Below are 21,355 nucleotides of genomic sequence, written 5' to 3' on the forward strand. Positions count from 1 at the left end.
CTTCTTTGTGTTATCCTTAGTCATTTGAACATTTTCATACTGAAGGTGTTCATAACCTACAAGAAATCTGACTAATGTTTTCCTCTCTTAATCTTTTTTTTTGTGCAAACCAAGGTTGTGTTCAGAAGTCAAACCAAATTTGTATTCAATAAAGAACATGTGTGGTAAATGTTAGAATAAATGCAGTATGAATGCTTTTTTGGACAGGCTGTTGTGTTACAAACATTAAAGATATACTGTGGCACAACCATCAGTATTTAAGCATCAAATTTAAATGTTGAAAAGAAAAGTTTTGATACCTGACTATGAATACTCATATAATAATCAGTGAAACCAGTAAAATATGTTTCACCACTGTTAGAAAAAAATAATGGCAGCCAACCAGAAAGTGTTTAATGACATGCTTTAAGTCATTGAGTAAGAGTGATTATCTCTCTGGGATATGGGTTGTTATTACCATATACATGGTCGGCCTCCTTTTGATTGGTTACCGGGGATAATGCAATAGATTAGAGATTAAATGTACATAAAGATGATCCTGTTAGACTGAGTCAAATCCTTATTTTCCGTGACACAAAGCAACACATAGCTAAGCATGCTGTGTACATTAAGCTGCTGCGATGCAGGGTGTGAGTGTGTTTGTGCTAATATATCAAGGTATATGAGCTCACAAGCAGTAGATACACATCCAGACACAGCTTGTTTTTTTTTTAGCTGAATCAGTCATTTTTGACTAAAGCAGTTTGAAATCTACAATTAAAAAAACTTTGAGACACCTTCAACCCAGTAAATGTTTCCCCCTGACTCTCTTACTATGTATGTATTGTAATATGCTTCCCCATGTGTTGACTTGTGTTATGGAAAATAGAGCTTAATGCACTCTAATAGGATCATCTGATCTGTAATCTGTTAAACAGGATAGCCTGTGGCAGCCAATCAAAATGTGTATCTTGGTTAGAGATTACGATAAGTAGGAATGCTGAACCCATCTGTGAACAGTTGGATAAAGGGGAAACTTTGAATGTGTGTATTTATGTACACAACAGATGTGCAGTACTGGCTTAGACAAACATATACTTAAAAAAACAGGCTGTTTTCCTTACGTTGCATAGATAAAATAACAGTGGATTTTAATGTCTAAGGTACCCCCTGCAGGGTTCCAAAGTGTTTAACCTGACAACGTGAATGTTATTTAAAAAAGCTTTTGGAAAAAAAAAGATGTAATGGGTCTGATGTGCTAATATTTTTTTCTTTCAAGTCAAGATGCTTGTAGTAAGTTTTGTTTGCTGATCAAATCGATTACCATGATGCAGTTGTTTCAAATAAGTTCAAGAAATAGACAAAATAAAGTGTAACTGCTCTTTACAATGTTAAAGCTAAAAAGTATGTAGCCCATAGCTCAACAAAATATTGTGAGGCATAACTTTGGACCCCCACGACAGCAGGTCTTGTCCCAGTCTTGTCTTCTTCCAAGATAAGAAGCTTGTGCATGGAACTATGTGGCTGTTTACAGACAAAAACAGAGCAGTGATGGCTCTTCAACTTTGGCATTCTCCTCCCGCTGCTGGAGAGATGAGTGGGCAGGGAGGGGGTGCGGGGGTATCTGCTTTGGTGGACCAATGAGGTCAGACTTGCTCCTAATTGGTCAAAAAAGGGAATCGCTGATGTCAGCAAATCCCCGGAATCCAAACAGCTTGTTTTAGGTCAGGATTTTACATTCACAAGCACTACAAGGTACAGGTTTTGTCATTAAATATCACATTTTGTGGGCTGGGAGGAAAGCCAAAGACCCACAAATTAAATTTTGTGTTTGTCCGCCTGAGTAAAGACAGGTTTGTTACTGTAGCAAACAACTGAACTGACTTCAAGCATGAAATTCACACGTCGCTCTCTCTGTGTTCAAGTATGTACAAATGCTATTGTAAGAATCAGAGCCAGGATGTACTTACTAATAGAAACAAGCATGACATGGAAATGTGTGGTCATGTTGTGCTACTTGTGTGTCTCATTTATGATTTAAGAGCCTTTTACCATTTCAACAGTGGCTTTCACGAAAGCTCCCAATCACCTGAATCAATTGGTTCTGTCATGCTCCTTCAAAGCCTTCACTTCAAAGCTCTCATCTCTCTTCTCCTCCTACTCTACCCATCCTTTTATCCAGAGGCGGAGCAGGGACACAGGGCCATAGGAAATTATATATGTAAACATTATAATGATATTTAAAGGTCTGCAGCAGTACATGCTCATGTTATTTGAAGTACTGCAGCCTGTGCTCATAGACATTACCAGGGAAAAAAGTATCATAGAGGCAATGATTATGAATGAATGAAGACCAGAGATTTTTTTTTTTTTTTTTTTTTTTTTTAATACAAAAGCTATAAATCAACATAGAATTGCATCTGGTGAAGTATACTTCTTTGAGTTTAAAATTTGCCTTTGATTTGATTTCCCAGCATGACTAAAGACAACAACAGACTTTATGAAATAATGAAGAACTTGCTTAGATCTTTGTGCACCCTGATGAATGTGAATCTATAAAAGTCTATAAAAATCTATAAAAGACAGATGTTACACTGAGTTCTAAGGTAGATTGGCAAAACAAAATCAACCAACAAGGACTGTTTTGGAAAACCTATGAGCAGACATTCACTGATTTACTTGTGCATCCAAATATAAAACAGATGGTTGTACTCATGATTTGTAATCCTTGTAATGTGTTCGACAGACATGCTGCTGATATTATTGTTATTATTATTATTATCATTGGAAAAGTAGAATTACAGCTTACCTATCATCCTGTTCTGCCCTGTTTCCATGTGCACTTCTGTTCACCCTTCCCAGTGGTGTGCTTGCTCTGCTCCATCAGAGTTCAGTGAAGGTTAATAACTTTTTGGAAAAGCCTTGCTCCCCACCCTTGTTTGTATCTGCTATGACATCAACCTACATGATTTGGTGACATAGAAGAATAAGGTCTGCTGAAAGGTTTATTACACAAACACATTTGGGTCAGACAGAATGGAAAGTCATTTCAGGAGGTTCAATTTTTTTTAGACTGTTTTCTAACAGTAACAATAACACATTTTTGTATAACGTTGTTACATTAATGACTTGAAACTAGCCTCTTGATGTCTTTTTCTAAAAGCAGGGTCATTGGTAAAGGATGATGACCGAACAGCTTCTGCTTGAAATGGTTCAGCTTTGAGGCTTTTGCAGGAGCATTTCTGCTGACAGCAGATATCCGACTTCATACACCCAATATCTTCAATGAACATATCAAAGTATAGCCTTTCTCACCAATTTGACTCATTTCTGGTTTTAAATATCATATGTCACCAATTACTGCTGATATAACAGCCATGATACACTTGGATTTTTGTGGACTTGTAAGATCCAACTTACAAATAGCTTTGCAAAAGAAGAAAAATGAAACTATCAGTTTTTGAATGGAGACAGAAATCGGCACAGCTCAGGCAAAATCAGGAAATAGATATCAATGAAATAAACTAAGGAAAGAATATTTTAAAAAAAAACAGCTGATGCAGTGTTTATAGAGGCTACTGGATTTCCACCACATTCATGTCCGATCCAACTCTGCTTTGTTGCTATTTGGCCCTGTGTTCCCCCGAATATCAACACCCACCAGTTGATCAGACACCAGAAAGTACAGACAGGCTGAGTTCTGTTTCAAAAACACAATATGGAGCAGGAGAGCTGGGGTCATGTCACTAAGTATTTCCTGCTGTAATTAGTAAATTAACAGATTCCCTGCTAAATCATGACCCTCCCCTTCTTCATGTTGTCTTCACCTGTGGACTCATGGCTTGGCTCTGCTCATTATTGTGGTTTGTTGATGCAGTTAAATAAAATTTATTCTGGTTTCAACAAAGAGTATTTTATTCAGAAAACCATCTTCCTTTCCATCCAGCCCAGTTTGCGTTGTGATACCTGATGTGTAATGCTCCGGTATCCAGCAGAAATATAGGTATCAACTCTTGAAGCTCTGACTTGCTGGTTTAGGGGTTGCCCTTCACTTAACAATACAAAGAAACATTTCAGTTTTGTATCAACACGAGCCATCGCTCCATGACACACGTACCAACACCATAGGAAACAGCTGTGTAACAGATAGCAAAAGGGGGGCAGACCAACATTTCCTGATGAAACAGCCCCCGTCTCTGAGTCTTTGGCCAACAATAATGACCATCGGCACAACTAATACAAAAGGGACCCATGAGCAGGCCATAGGGGCAAATTACTGGGCAGGTTATTGGGTTTATCTGGAGATCTATGTTTGATTTTGGCCTTGAATAAACACCACAGTATCACATAGTTCAAAGCACAATTAACACAGAATTCACAAGAGGTATTTAATAGCAGTCATTACACAAGCTCACTGGCTTGGCAACATTATGTGAGTGAAATTACAGGAATGTTGTTTTGGAAGAAACCAGTTGCTTCGAGGGGAGCTCATTTAGGTTTGTCTGTGTATTAAGAGACCACTTGGCCAATATTATTGTGGGACAGAAGAGATACTTTTAGATTCCCAGGTTCCAGATGAAGATGCAGGCACAGTTAGACCTTGGCAAAGGGATCAGTATAACCCAGTCCAAACTAGCTGACTTTATCTGTCCTGGGAACTGGCTGTCATCACCTACTTCAGACCTAAAAATGAAAAAGATGACAAAGTGTTTCAGAGCAATTCACTACAAGGTTTCAATATTTGAACAGATGCACATTGTGAATGTATTTTAGCTGGGGAAAGATAATAAATTACAAAGGACATTCATTACATCAACGTTAGACCAAATTTTGATCAATAGCATACAATTGAAAATGAACATTACATCCTAATAGCTTCTTTGGTTTGTCAGCCATAACTTTCAGATCTGATCACATGTGATTATTGGCTGTTTGTGAGTGTTTTTAGTAATGCCAGCTCCAGAATCCATTGGCTCGTCTTAATGTCAATGATAATGAGGTCTGGAAAGTCTTTCACTGTGGACAATTATACAGCCATCATCTTTAATCCATCTGGCCTATGCAGGCCTTTAAATTTGCATTTTTTTGTCCCCCTCCCCCTTTTTTTTTCCTCCAACACACACATACACACTAACAAAAACTGTCCAATTAGCCAAACACCATCTTTACTTTCTGAATGACCACATGCATCTTTCTGTCCGTCTCTGCACAGCTAATGATAATGATGTTTGTGTGTGTCTGTGCGTTCTTGTGCCCCTGCAGTTGCAAATGTGTTTTTATGTGCCTGTGTGATATGATATGTCTTAAAACATAGCTTAAGCAGACAGTCAACCATTTCCAGACCCACAGCCAAATGACAGTTAGATCATTAAGCCCTAGCAGTGAGCGGCGCTCTAATTTAGCATGAAGACAGTAGATCTTCCCCTCTTGCTGTATGTGACCTTCACGTTCGTTGAATGCCTGTTTATAAGACGGGTACTTTTAATACTTGTCAGGGAATGTCATGAGCCAAATTCTGCAAAGGCTTTGGTTCATTTAGGCAATGACAACATGCAGTCCCTAAAGGGCTGTGAAATAATGCCTCAGACAAGCTGCCATCATGGTCTGTGAACTATGTAACATGTTTGTTTAAAATGGGTTCTTATAGTTGTGTCGAGAAATTAGTGTGTATTATTATTTTTTTCTAACCAGATCATTATTCTCTTTGGACTGTTTTACACTAACAGTAAAACTGTTGACTCAAGTCAAGGGCAAATGTTCTGGGACAGGAATCTTCAACAGAATGAGGATTAATTTAATAGACCAGCCCTGCTGCATAGTTGCTGTGGACTTATTTTAAGCTAGTTTTAGCTTGCAAAGTTTGCAACAAATCTCAGAATTTTATTTTTTATTTTTTGATAAAGTTACTCACACTTTCACTACCAGGAGAAGGGTTTTTTTAATTTCTTGTGTTGATGCAAACTGTTCTTTTTAAAATCATGATTTATTTAAAAACTGCTTGCAGTTTTGAGCTATGAATTTGGTCCGTACAACTATAACAACCATAACAGATATAAAGTGTTTTTTTTTTTTTATTTGTTTTGTTGTTGGACAAGACATAAGGGCAAACTGAAGTGTCACTGACTTGCAAATATTAAAGGTCAAAATTGCATCAGTTTTAACCATGTTCTCTTAGTTTGTAGGCTCATTCTTACATAATTACCACTTTTTTGTATAGTTAAATTTAGGAACAGCTGTAGAGAAATGGGGGCACATAGCCTAATGTGACAAAAAAGCAATTCATAAATGCAAAGCAGCAGAAAACAAGGGGACTTTTTTGCTTGTTTTGTGTAATTTCTTTTTGAGATGATTAAAATAAATGGACCAAATGGTCTAAAAATCATATTTTGCAACTATGAGATAAACCCAAAAAGGAAAAACTAAAGAATGAGGAATCCAAGAATGAGGGTTGTCAAAACTGCTGTGCATTTACAGCAATGTCCTACTGAGTGGATTTTTTTTGGTAATAAAAAATAGTTTGCATAAGTTATTCAGTATGTTTAACCCATTTTACTATGTTTATCTTTCCAGAGGGAGTTTGTGAAATCTGGCTGACCAGTGAAGACACAGGAGCTTATGGTAGAGACATCGGAACAGACCTGCCCACACTGCTGTGGAGATTAGTGGAGGAGATTCCTGAAGGGGCGATGCTGAGGCTGGGTATGACCAACCCTCCATACATCCTGGAACACCTGGAGGTATGTGCAGTTCAAGGTCACCCACTTTTTTTTTGGACATTTCATTTATTTGTGCGCTATCCTTTTCTTACAACAAATAATATTGCTGTTACTAGATTTAATAAACTAAATTCTTCTCTCTTTTGCTTACCAAGCAGTTTATCCGCCGCGCTCGTACCATTCATTAGTGCAGTCCATTCTCTTCTCTCCCTAATGAGTCAATTAAGGACTATTGTGTCCTCTTTAGCAACCTCATTTTATCAGTCATTATTGTCTTTCCTAATGGAACAATGGACATTGTTATCCTCTTCCTCTCGCTCCGTCTCTGCCCATCTCTTTCTCTGCATGTTTTGCATGTCTGTCTCTGTTGGTCAGACAGGTTTTCTGTTATTTAAATGAGAATTTAAAAAGAAAATCATTGTTTCTGGAAATGTTTGGGTTGCAGTATTTAGTAATTAATTATCACAATTTTCACTATCAGTGAACAGTAAGCATATTGTGCCTCTGCTTTCAGACAACAAGTTAACCTGGAGAAAAAAAGAGGAACGGGGACTGAAGAGGAGGGTTTATATGATATCAGGGATAAACAAGTTTTTATCCTAAGAAAGATGAAAATCTTCCGGGTTTTTTTAAAGTCAGTCTTGTCTATCACAGTTCCATTATTCATTAATGTCTGCTCAGCAGATTAATACCAGAGTTTTATTCATGCTGTTAAGCAAGCGATTTAAATAGGGATGGCATGAACATGGTGTGATGTATGAATACATCTTACCCTTTGTAAAGGGTTTTACCTTACCTGTAAATGAAAACCTTCAGTGCAAAGAAAGATAAAATGTCTCTAAGGAACAGATCAATAATTTGGTCAAGCTTTGACATTATTCATCGCTGTCACTCACTCAGCTCCTGTATTGTGGTAGGCTCTGGATGATCAAGTTTTGAAGTTGCACAAAAAGCGTTGGCTAGCTGATAGTGAGTATGTAGGGCCGGTACCAATACCTTCACTTTGATAATGGTTCCTGAACAATATTAATTTTGGTACCGATTTTATAATGTCAATTTTAACAAAAGGAAACATTACATTATGCATCGCAGTCCAAATCTGAAGTCTTATCTTTCAGCTGTAGTATTTTTCCACTCTGAACAGTTTTCCTTGTTAAAATAAGCAAATAATTTCCAGTAAAAAAAATAGTCAGTAGATACTGAGTGCACCTTAAATGTGTTTGTAAATGACCCTCCTTTATTTTTTTTAATGCCAAAACAATCCTCCCTCTTTGTCTGGGGTTGGGACCAAAAATGACCAAAAGAGACAAGTGTTGACGCGATTCATTTGCATGCAGACGCCTGCTCAGGCTGCAGCATATGTCATGGATCATATTTTGTCATTGTAACAAGTACAACAAGATTGAAGCAGCAATCAAGAAAACAAAAGTAAGAAAGTGTATAGAAAGTGCAAAAAATTTCATAAGAAAATAGATGCTGACAGCTTGTCCATCATTGTCCAGTTCAGCCAGCCTCCACCTCCACAGGGTCCAGGACTGAGCTTCTTCAGTCATGATCCATCTCTGTCTCCTGGATCCTGTCTCCTCACAGCAGGTGAAGTTCTTCCAATGTGGCGTTGGTGTCTGATGTTAGCTCCGTTAGCCATGTCTGTGAATAGCATGATGCTACTCTGCCCTCTGGTATTCTTTCTGTTGGTGGGTTAGCACAGCTAGCTCATCCGTCTTATTGGAGACAGATCTTACATTTCCAATAATGATGGATGGAAGGACAGGTCCATGTCGTCCATTCTTAGCTCACACCAGAGAATCAGCACGTTATTACACGCAAATTACAAGAAACAGACAAAAAAGAGAGCGCAGCTGCAAAAGGCAGCCATAGCCAACAGGGCGGTGCCTAGCAAGTAACATATGCGCTGTCCGCAACCAAGTTGTGCTAGTGCATGAAGTGTACCATGCTGAAAAGCTTACCTCTACAAAGCAGAAAAGTTAATTGTGGCTGAGCAGGGCACACTTGTGGTCACGCTGGCCACAAACAAACTGGAGGGTTGAAGCGTGTTTGGGCACAGTGTGACTGCACTCTTTGAGTCTCTAAACTCCAGAAAAGTTGCCAGGTTTGTAGGTAGTCGCTTTTTAAAGCAACAGAGCCATTAAGTTGGCAACAACCTGCATGCCACAACCACATGCAATGTTACAGCCACTCACTGGTGACATTCTCAGATCTTGATCAAGTGAGTAACCCTTTGGATGCCAAAACTTGGCACCAAAGACGAGGCATGTTTTAATACTCCGAACTACCAGAGCGTTCCTGTTAGTGCCATAAAAGAACAGAGGTTAGGTACCCAGCCCTATGTGTATGTCATGCATTTCTTGTTCTTGGCCACTGATGGTCAGAGTTAATGGATACTATATGTCAGGCAAGTTTTTGAGACAGAACTAAGCTTGTCTGTACTGGAGCTTTACTTTAGTATAAATGAAGGGTAACTGTGAAATTGAAATGGTGTACAACCAAGAGATCTGCGTCTTTTCCCCCTTTTTGTGTTCTCTGGCTGTCTTGTAACTTCTTATTACTTGGATTTGACAGTAGTATGCCTTGCCTTTTAGCATTACCAGCATCATCCCTTGGGAGGAAAGAAACTAGAATGAGTATTGAAGAGAAATGAAAATGTAGAGAGGAGTGACACAAAGGGCAGAAATGGTGTGATGGTAACCCAGAAAACTAAAATAAAACAAAACTTTTTGACAGAAAGGAGGCCAGTGAAGTCCATGACAGATGTACTTTTAAAATCAAACAATCATAGAAGAGTGGAGATCATAAATGAATGAAATGAGGGCAGGAATGAGAATAAAAATGGGGATGAAGGCCCGGGGATAGAGATGAGGGGTAAAAAGGAGTGGGAAAGTGCTGTGGGAAGCAGCACTGGAGGTTGTAATTAACCAGGGGTTAATGGAGGTGGCTAATTGTCCCCCACATGTATAGGTAGGCTTTCTGCTTGGCTACATTACAATTAAAAAACCACCCTCCTAATGATAGGGAATAACAATTAACTGATAATTAGAAATATACTAGGACGACACCCTGGCTTAGTCTGCAAGTGAGTGTGTATGTTAAGAGTCATTTCATATGCTACCAGCCCTTTCATTGTTAATGTCCATGCATTGAATTGAATTATATCTTTTTAGCTTTAATTCCTCAGTCAATTAACCTACATAAGGAAAGATAAGAGTGCTCTTCTTTAACTTATCATTGTCTTTTGTTGCTCCTGTACCCCATTTACCCTTTATCCACTGCCCTCTTTCCTCCTCTCTCCCACCAGCCTCTCTTCACATCCCAGCATTCCCTCCCCTCTCCTCTCCAGTCCTACTTATAAACCTTGAAATACTGTCAAGGATGGAGAGACCGACATCTCACTGAACAGCTTTATAGAAAAGGGTTTCTTTGAAAGATTGAAGTTGTCTTGCTTTCCTCTTAAACTTTACCTTTCCTCTTTCACTCCTCTTCGTCCTCCCAGGACTGTCACTGCACTATTTTTTGCTTCTTCTTAATTACTCATCCCTCAACACTTCTTCTACCTCTTCACTGCACTTCCTCTCATGATGGCGGTAATCACAGCAATAATATCGCTGTTATGATGATGAAGGCCAAGTCTCCAAAAGTAGATTTTAAGAACAGAGGCACTTATGTAACAGCATCATACTGAATGGCTGTGATTGAAGCTGAAAAGGCCAAGTAACCTCTCCACTCCCCCCTAAAAGATTACCCTCTCTCACACGCACTCACCCAGATCAACACTTTTGCGCTGTCTACCTCTGACACGCAATTTATTCCTACGTGCAGCCTGTTTTTCCTGACAGATGTAGACAGCCTCATAGCACCATTTGCTGATTGGAGCATTAGGCCCAATAGCCTCTCATGGGCCACTTGTCTCTGACATTTCAGTTGATTGCATCAGGCAGACATTGGACACTTTTACCTGAGAAAGCTGAAGAAAAAGAGTCTTTCCTGCTGGTACGATGTTGTTTTTTCACTTGTGGCATTTTTTGATCTATCCTTGAATCTCGCAGCCTCTCAGTGACTGCCGATAGTCTTTCAGGAGTAAACCAGTAGGTCATCTCATTATATGAGGGGTGTGCTGATATGCACGCAGTTACCTGTGCAGGAGGGTTGTGCAAGACTGAGTGTGTGATTGAATCTAGCATGCTAGCAGACTCAGTAAATGAGGTGTGAAAGTAGCCTCCTCATACACAGCAATCAGTCAGGCTGAGATGAATGAAGTAGCAGTTGTCCATTAAACATGCTGCACAGAGCTCATCTCACTTTGACTGGAGATATATCAGATATGCTGGTCACATTTTCTCCACTGTAGGCTTTGTTTCACTGTCTGAGATTGGTTCTTACAAAGAGTCAGAGGCACAAAGAATCCATTTCATCCCTGCGTCATACTCCCAACACATTGGTTTTCATCAAAATACAAAAATAAAGAGTAGGAACAAGCTTTTGGAATATTCAGAGACTAAATGGATTTGTACTATGCCTTTTAAAGGCATCCATTGATATTATTGATTCACAGTGATGCCACTTAAGGTTTATTGATCTCAGAGATTGTTCTAGTTATGCCGCTTTTGTTCCTCTTGTAATATTAAAGATATGTATCGGTAAACAAATCCTGTCTTTAATTGAAATTGCAACTAGGGCTGCACGATATGGCCAAAATCCAATATCTCGATACACAATATATGTCTTGATATCCTGATTTCTCCTCTAAATCACTATATTACTGTTAAATCCAGCCCTTAATGCATAAAATTACACTGGTACGATGATTCAAGCAGACCTTTTTGTTGGATTTTTAAAATTTAAATGCAAAATGGGGAAAATCTCAATCAGGTAAAGTTTAGCAAACCATTTATTTTAAACCAAACTTTATGCAGTTACATATTTTTAGTTCCAGTAAAATAACTTATTCAGATTTATACAACTTGCTGATTATATTGTATTGTATTGTATTGTATTGTATTGTATTGTATTGTATTATATTATATTATATTATATTATATTATATTATATTATATTATATTATATTATATTATATTATATTATATTATATTATATTGTATTGTATTGTATTGTATTGTATTGTATTGTATTGTATTGTATTGTATTGTATCGTATCGTATCGTATCGTATCGTATCGTATCGTATCGTATCGTATCGTATCATATTATATTATATTATATTACATTATATTACATTACATTGTAATATCAACAACAAAACACATTTGTTTTTGGTGGGGGGAGCTGCAAGAGAATCAGGGATCATACGGACAGTTTAGCAAGCCCAAATAAGCGACTACACACTAGAAAACAAGCCCCAGGAACCCACAACCCGCAACTGATAAAATGTGTAAGCAACTTTTTTTCCTCCTCTCCTAAGGCCAAAACACGCATGTGCAGGAGAGAATTTTTCTGGGTGAGCGTGGGGAGCGTGGAGCTCGCTGTGAGAGGAGCACTGGCTGAACAGTAGAGAGTGAAACGAGCGAATCACCAAAGAGATTTATGTTCCGACGTCAAAAAACATTTAGGTTGCTGTTTGTACTTGGTAATTGCGATACAGTCATTTTATACATCTCATGTGCCAAATCCCACGATGCATTGTGTATACTCGATATATCCCTCAGCCCCGATTGCAATGTATGAAAAACATGTGTTTTGTGTTTCCCATTTCTTTTCTCTATTCCCCAAGAATGTTATGTTTTTGGGAGAGTCTGTTTGTTTGTTTTTGAACAGCATAACTGAAAAAAATGGATCTTGATGAAATTTTCAGGAAATGTTCAAAATGGGATAAAGTAGAAATGATAAAATTTTGGAGGTGATCCGAATCACCATCTGGATCCAGTTTTTTTTGAAAATCCTATATAACTTTATGATAAATTGGATTGCTTGTCGGATTGCTTTGCAAAAGAATACAAGACAAGGTCACCATAATTTCTGACAGATGTAAAAGTATGATCCAGAACTTGACAATAGACTTTGATGAACCATCACTAGGCCCCGGCAATGTTCATGAACCACCAAATACCCACAACAAAGTGAAAACTCCATTTTCTCTATCTGCAGATATTTTTTTTACAACCACACACATGAATTCACACTCACATGGAAACATGCCCACACACATCTCTCACCTTCACACTCAGCTGTGCACACAAGCACAGTTGTATGGGCGCACACTTAGACACACCCTCTCAGACCATTTTCATTTTAATGAAGCCTTTGGGAGCCTCTCCACATTAGAAGCCTAATGTAGCATTGTGAGAGGGACCAGGCACCAATTGAATGCACACGGCAAAGCTATTCTGATACGCCTCTGAATGATGAGCCCTGACGTATAGCTCTGAATGATGTTTTCTGAATAACTGTGCTGAATTATGAGTTCTCAGAGATGAAGATTTAAATGCTGGCTGAGTATTTAAATCGGATTTTTGTTATGACTTTTGTAATTGTGCAGATTGTTTTGAAACGGGAGAGGATAATAACGTTTCAGGAGTAAATACATTTTCTGCTATTTTAAATTGCCTTCATTTCTGGTCAAAACTCATTTGTGTAAACCCTTTGTACAGTCATTTCAAAGAGAAAACTGTTGTTGGAGTTTTTTCCTACTGCACATGCTCTTAATTCTCCTTTTGCTGTGCAGAACGTAGATTCTATCTGCACTGTGTGAGGTGCTGCAGGCTCTGTATACCCTCCAGGGAGAAGTGCAGTCTGAAGTGTTTGAAATGTTTAATACCATTGGGAGCTCTGTTTCTCTATCTGTTGCTGAACATTCTTCTCACAGACTGTGTGTTAGTGTGTGTGTGTCAGTGCACACACGCAGGGACCTGACTTATTATCCTGGGAACAGCTTGTAGAATCATTTTCTTCCCAGCCTCCCCTGGGTGAGCTCTGTTAATGCTCTGTGATGTGCAGGTTTGTGTGTATGTTTGTCAGTCTGTGAATGTAGTTGGGTTTGACTTGTGCTTGGTTTACTTCAGAATGTTCGCTTGAACCAGACTGTAACCCCGTCTGTCAGCAGAGTGACACTCTGGGGAGTCCAGCTGTGTTTGTCTGCGTGTGTAGTGATAATACATTCAGCAATACGTCCTTTTAGAGTTCATACTGTGTACCAGTTTGATAAAGTGTGTGCCACATGCTGAAGCTCATTACACTTACAACAACTACTGCACTATTTCAACTAAGTATTTTCTCTTCTCCTCTGTCTATTTTTTTATTGCCTCCGCCAAGAAGGTTATGTTTTTGGGAGAGTCTGTCTGTCTATCTGTCTGTGAATAACATAACTCAAAAAGTAACAAATGGATCTTGATGACATTTTCAGGAAATGTTCAAAATGGGATAAGGAAGAAGTGATTACATTTTGGAGGTGATCCAGATCACTGTCTGGATCAAGGTATTTTTTTTTTTAAGGATTCTTTATCATTGATAGGGCAGTTTTCACCATGTGTGTATATAACTACACCATAAATGGTTGAATTGCTTTTCAAAAGAAGACAAGACAAGGCCACCATCTTTTCTGTCAGATGTAAAAGTACGATCCTTACAACATACTGGATACTAAGATCCGGAATGTGGTAGTACTTGGTCATCATAATTTCAACACCAAATTGTGGCAGACAGTCTGCTGAAAGAGAGTATAACATTAAAGTAGGACTAAAGTGTTGCATCACAATCACAAAATGCTTGGCGGGGGTCTGCGTTCTCTGAGTGCTTTTATAGTTTTTTTTGTTTGTTTTATTTTATTTTACTTATCTTTTTAATTCAATTTTTTTTTTTTATTTTGGCACATAGTTTTCAAAGTTGCAAACTATAAACTGTGAAACCATGCGACCAATTTCAAGTTCGAACTCCAGAATACCACAAAAAATACGTTATTCCTCCACATATATTTCTTAACTTTTACCATCTTTGAGTGGCCTCTCACCATCAAGGTTTTTGTTGAATTCCGCCACAACGGAAGCCGTCAACACAGCACTTGAAAGTCAATGGCCCTTCTGTTCTTCAGACTAAGTGTAGCGTCCTCTCCAAACACACTGAATAGCACCCGCAGATTCTTCTGCTTCCTTTTCAACAGTTACAGTCATGCTGGCAGGTGTTTTGAAGGTAGCTAAACAATTTCCTACATTCAGTGATGTTTTGTTAAAAAGAAGTAATAATAAAATCATAAGTATGTTTTCAGTTGGAGGAAAACATGTTAAAAGTTTAACCTTTTACTTTATGAAATATGTCAAATGCTTCTTTTTTCTCCGACTGATGTCAGATTTAAAGTTTCACTTTTGTAGGGAGGTCAGGTGCAGGTCAAAAATCGTCTTTAATCTTTTCTGAGGTGTTTCAAACATATGTCAAAAATTGACCTTTAAAAACCTTTACGGCTGTGCTGGTATTTTTCTTTTGATGTAACTCATCCATGCCTTGAAATTCACATATACCTTATTTTTTCCCTTTTGTGTATCTTCTTCCTCAGCTATCTTCTCAGACACATGATGGACAGAGGAACATTAAAAGAGAGTTGAAGGCACCTGTTAAGATCCGCTTGTAGAATATTGAGAAGTGAATAAGAGATTCAAAGAACTAAGTTCGCAGGGAGCATGCAGTGTTTGACTGTAATAAAGGGCTGCCTGCTCCCTGTCCTTTTCATATGTGGTCCTTTGTGTTTTATCACATTTCAGAGGTTATATCTAAGATCCCTTGTGCTAAACCATTTAAGATAGATCTTTTCTGGTAGACGTGTGTGAGCTGATCAACTGAGGATGAAAAAATTGTTTGTCTGTGAGACTGAGAGAGATAGAAGCCTGGTGGGGGAGGGATAAAGTGTCACTGGGAGAAAAACAATATTATACCTCTTTACTGTCAAAACTGATAAAAAGCCTTCATGCACACATTTTTGATTGGTTTGTTCAAGCTTTTTTTGAATTGTGCTTTGAGCTGGATAGTTTATCCACCCAGGATCTCTGAGGCATTAAAGCAGCACTTAAAAATTTTGCCACCGGGCACTACTGGGCAATATCTCCTTCATCACAGTATCATTTTCACTTCAAACTCACTAAACTGTCTGTCAGATGCAGTCAAACACTGAAAAGGCCTCAACTCCACAGGGATCGGCAACAAAAGAGATTCATATCAATGTGTAATAGTCATTGGAGGATGGGACACACTCTGTCAGACTGACGCTCACACATGATAAATGGCGGGTGTAAATGAAAAGTCCTCCCCTTATAGATTAATCGCCAGCTGCCAACAGCGATGCCCTGCTACTCAAACCAGCATGCTATCTGCTACGACCCTATTCACCCCTGCAGCACCATGTAAGAGGGCTTACATTCTCACACAATCAGCGCTCTCTGTTGTTGTTGTTGTTGTTGAATCATCTTCAGTAAGCCCTGATGAGACTGGAGCAGCATTTTACTGCTCATTGAAGTTTATCCTCTGCCACGATTTATTCTTGAACAGGAAGAGGTGTAAAACATATACTGGGTCCACAAAATTGCTAAAAATTTAGTGTTTTGCTGCAGATGATTACAACACACAGATTATCTACAGTAATGTGGAGCCTGCAAAGGAAACATTAAAAATATCCATCCAGTAATGATATTAAACAATTTATTCTCAACCTAATTTTAAAGGTGCAGTTTTTTTTGCTGCATTTTACTGAACAGACTTGATATTTGTGTGTATGAATTTTTATATAATTGCCTGAATTGGACTTGTCTTGTTTTTCTCAGCTTAGAAAGAGGCTTTTGTTTCCCTTCCACAGAGTCCGCCATATGTTTCTTTTGTTGAATGGTCGGTTGGGGTCATGTGGCCTTCCTCAAGGCTGTCATGGAAATACAGTTGCATACTATACCACACATTTTTTTCATTGGAGTTATTATTTTCCATCTCCTCCAGTCTCTCTCTGTCTCTCTCTCTGTCTCTCTCTCTCTCACACACACACACACACACACACACACACACACACACACACACACACACACACACACACACACACACACACACACACACACACACACACACACATGTATGTGCATATATGCAGCAATCTGATTCCTGTTGCCAATCAAGCTCCATTTTCCAACCAAATTAATTCTTTCTAATTTGGAGCTTCCAGTGGTCAACCCCCTGTGGTGTGCTGCAACTAAGCTTTCTCTGTGTGTGCGCCCCCACCCACACACTCATGCACTCGTGCATTTTTTTCTGTATGACGTGGGTATCATTCTACAATAGATCTTAATTGAGAAGACGGACTGCAATCAGCATATTCTTGTAGGAAATCATTAAATCATTTCTCCCTCCCCTGTCTTTTTCTCTCACTCCTCCTTGTGGTGATTAGCCTCGGTAATGATAGCATCCTGATTATGTCCATCAAAAAGCTCTGAAATCTCTGCTCTTTTTAGGTCTTTTTCAGATAAAATCAAAGACGACATGAAAGAAAAAAACCCATCTAACTCTACCATTAAAGTGTTAACATGTCTATAGCAGTCTTGATAGACAGTTTGTTACTGATTCAGAAAAAGATTGAACTTACAGTCACATTTCAGATAACGTGAATCAGAATATTTGCTCTTTTATGTTTGGCAAATTAAAATGAGGAAAGACGATGCTATGGAAACATCTTTTTCTAAATTTGATAAAATCATGAACATGGTGATGTGATCCTGGCTGTCTGATTTATGACAAACAGCTTCAGGAAACATACTGCAGTGAGTCTCTTTAAAATTAGATTGTGTTTAGTAAAATTAATTTGGATGTTTTATTGTGAAAAAACTTTTGTATCGAACACTTTGAGTAGAATAATTGTATTTGTCAACACAAAAAACAGCTTTGAATGCTTCCTTTGCTGTTTTTTTAACAGAAAAAAAAATGGTTTTCTTGAAAATAGATCACAGTAATATGCATTTCTATGCATGTGCTTTAACTATTTGGCTAAATAAGGAATAGCAGTTTTAAACAACAGAACACTTTAAACCTTATGTTCAGAGTGGAAATTGTATATTGCATTAAAGTCAAATGACCAGAATTTTTTGTCTCTTCCACTGAAAAGAAGCAACCTAGTGGCTAGAAATCCTTACCAAGATAATTATAGACTACAGCTCTATGTAGCTTTCTTTTTCGTTGCACCATTTTGATCTAAGATGTGGACCTGGATGCTTCGGTAAAAGCTCTTGACTTTTCAGTCATAAAGAACCCCCACTGGTGCAGCCTTGACTCTTTTGACTCTGGATCTAGTGGGTACACGATGAATTCTCCAAGCTGCCTTTCTTTTCTTTCCCTTACACAGAGAAGGGAAGTGGAAAGCAGAGAATAAAAGAAGCCTATTTGAGAAGGTCTTGAGCGAAAGAGTACAGAAAGAGTCTGGAATGTTAATGAAACCTTCACATTTCCAAAGCTAGCAGCTACCATTAATCAGAGTCCTTTGTTTGGATTAACCAACCAAATAATAACACAGAAATGCTTGCAGTGATGTGGGATATGTGGTTTGAGGTGTATTCAATTGCGTTTTTGTCCTTGGTTTGTCCACCATAATTATTCAACTAATTACTATATATGAATTGAATCATCTGAGAGAAGAGTACAGTACTTGTTGATTAATATTTTAAGTCATACTGCCACTTTTCCAAAGTTAAGGTTTTGTCAAGATGGTGCAAAAAAGATCTCTTGAGCAACTCACCTTTATGAATAATCTAGACCACACAAGATCACAGAGTGAACTGACCGCTTTGCACGCAGTTTCTGCGACACACAATTGTAAGCAATCACCAGATGCTGCTGCTGCTGTCACAGATACCTTGGCTGAATGATCGAGGCGGATGTTTAGCTTGGCGAGGCAGCTTTTCAGAGCATGTATTCTGGTTACTAGCCATGCTCCCAGTGCTGGTTGAGCCATGGCCACGTACAGCTCAGCAAACTCCTGTAATTGGGGGAGCTTTTTTGATTTTATTAAATACAGGAGACATATAGCATTTTCATGTGTGATTTGTAGTTCCCCCAAGAATTTTTCATCCAAAAAGCAGACAACGAAGAGGCTGTTTCTAAAAAAAACTGTAACGACGTGGTTAACATATTGCCTCATGTTTTTCTGCGTTAAAGGCCTGTTTGGAAGCTGCTGCCAGAGAGCTGAACCAAGTTTGCGAGAAGAGTTTGTTTTGTGAGCAAAAAACACTTAAAGTTAAAAAAAGGGCCAAATCATTGAATTTATAAGAGCCATAAAACCCTAACTTCATTTTCACTGTTTTCTGTTTTTTTTTTTTTTTTTTCCCAATTTCATGCAGCCCTCCAACGTTGTTCATTGTATGTACCAAATATATGCATCTTTTTAAAAATCTATGCCTTTCCTTTCACACATGTAAAAACTTCTCCACTCATTTCCCCTGATTTCTCTGTCTCATTAGGAAATGGCAAAGATATTGAATCATCCGCGTGTCTACGCCTTCCTCCATGTTCCTGTCCAGTCGGCCTCAGACAGTGTCCTGATGGATATGAAGAGAGAATACTGCATCGATGACTTCAAAAGAGTGGTGGACTTCCTAAAAGAAAAGTAAGACACAGTGCTTCCCTGTTGAGTGTTAGTAACATCAACACTTATTCAGTTTTCCTCCTCCACCTTCTTTGTAGCCACCTCTGAAAGTGACGACTTAATGTGCTTTGAATGTCAATATGCTGTGTTGTTGTTTTACTTAATCAGTGAACTTTGAAATAGGATTAGACATTTCTTGGCGTAGAAGCAAACACACACACAACCATGTCATTTCTGTCTGTGTTTCACCTAACACAGAGAGAGAGGATTCATCGATATGTGCTGCTGGTTGTGTGATGCACACAGATCTGGATCGTTGTGCTTTGGGCTGAAAAATATCACCAATGTCAGACTTGATTTTAATGTGTTGGGCTGTGCCAGATTTGCCAGATCAGATCTGACACAAAAAGCAGACATCAATGAATTCCATAAAGTTTATTATAAAAATTCCCTATACAACTTTTGCTTTTTTATCAGCATGGCAGAAGATCATTCTGGAGGAGAGAAAGAGAGATAGTGTAAGGTGTATAAGGCAGTCTCACAACCTTTAGTGTTATTTTCACCCCACCCAGTGTTACTTTTCTGTGCTAGCACCTGTGCTATTAGTGTTTTCCATAAAGATGTGCCACTCAGCAGCTCTGCACATGCCCCCACAAGCATCCATGGTGCTTGTAACTAGTGGGAGTATTATTGAAGGAGTACATCAGTCTACCAATGTACTCCTTTCCTTAAGTCTTGATGAAGGATTTTGGGCTAGATTGTCAAAACACAAAGCAAATGTGCGAACTAGTGTTTCTATATGAAGTGATTCTTTTGGGAACATGATTTAATGAAGGATATTAGTGTGCTGAAAACCCCTCTCCAGGAGTTTTGAAGACGTAGATTCGAGAACTATAAGCTTGCCTTATTCTTAGTGTACCCTTACCCCTGTTTATGACTTGAGAACATTAATAAGTAGTAGAGCTGACCTTCTCCGCAAGGCAGACAAACACAAAGGTGGCTAGAAACACAAACAACTACTGCAGCAACTTCAGACAGGAGTAAGCAAATCCGTAAAGTTTCATTTATTCAGCACCTTTGATAAGGGGATGGCACAAAACTAACCAAGGACAAAATATGAGACAAACTGTGTCAACTGTAAACATCACAAGCACAAACAAGAAATGAAAAGAACAGTACCTGAAACAAACAGATCATTTAACTAAAGCATTTTACATCAACCCTTCCAGAGTTTACGAGTCTTGATCTTTGACACACTTTTGTTAAGAACCTGAAAAAACATACATTTAATACCAAATATGTACATTCCTTACATTGATTGAGTATTCCCTCATCCCCAGAAAGTAACCCACATCTCCGAGCCATGCCTGTAATGCATGGATTTGACCTGTGACACTGTGCAAAAGATAAGAAATGATTAATCTCTCACTGTAAGAAGGATAATCTTTCATAGAATTTGAATGATTAATTATGGCAATGCACATTAGGTAGGATGAATAAATATAGAATTGATGCTGAGATAATACAATATGAAGGGAGTCATATTAAGAGGAGTGGGTCATATTTCTGCCTTAAGTCTTAAGGTATTATTGGGAGATTTAAAGAAAGATGATTATGTGTGCTGTTGTATGTTTGTGCATAGTATTGTACATACTACAGTATTCCCTTTTCCTGGAAAATTAAATGACGTCATGCATGTTTTAAGATTAGTGGACTATACGTTTTTTTCTACTTAACTTTTGCCGTATATGTCAGGGACCTAAATAAACAGCATGAAGACGGACTAAGTACAGGCTTTGGAAACGAACTCAAATCATCCGATGGACATGGATTTACTCTCATCAATATCTAGATAATCATAGGATTTTGTACCTTCTTCAGCACACTGAATGCATGGGATTGAAGCATGAACTTTTCACTCCTGAAATCTGCTGGCCTGGTTCCTATGTCAAAGTCTTCGATATTAATATCTATAAGTTCGCATACATGTCTTTTTGATGTTGCAGATTAAAGTCATTTTGTTAACATGGAGTTTGCTCTAAGCGGATGAGATCCATGTGCAGCAGCAATCAATAGATTTCATGTAGCTGCTTTAT

At 38.4% G+C, this 21,355-nt stretch overlaps 1 protein-coding gene across 2 annotated transcripts in view; it reads left to right on the plus strand.

The window, feature by feature from the left end:
- The window catches only part of cdkal1 (CDK5 regulatory subunit associated protein 1-like 1), a 260,221-nt gene that overhangs the window by 141,959 nt on the left and 96,907 nt on the right, over positions 1-21,355 (plus strand). For both annotated transcript variants that reach the window (XM_074682552.1, XM_074682553.1), the window contains exons 9-10: positions 6,550-6,716; positions 19,135-19,280. In XM_074682552.1, coding sequence (XP_074538653.1) covers positions 6,550-6,716; positions 19,135-19,280 — 313 coding nt within the window. The remainder of the gene's footprint in view (positions 1-6,549; positions 6,717-19,134; positions 19,281-21,355) is intronic.

The sequence above is a fragment of the Halichoeres trimaculatus genome, unplaced genomic scaffold, assembly GCF_033239565.1.
Source record: "Halichoeres trimaculatus isolate MK-OKI-2021-1 unplaced genomic scaffold, fHalTri1.1 fHalTri1_scaffold_12, whole genome shotgun sequence".
Lineage (NCBI taxonomy): Eukaryota > Metazoa > Chordata > Actinopteri > Labriformes > Labridae > Halichoeres > Halichoeres trimaculatus.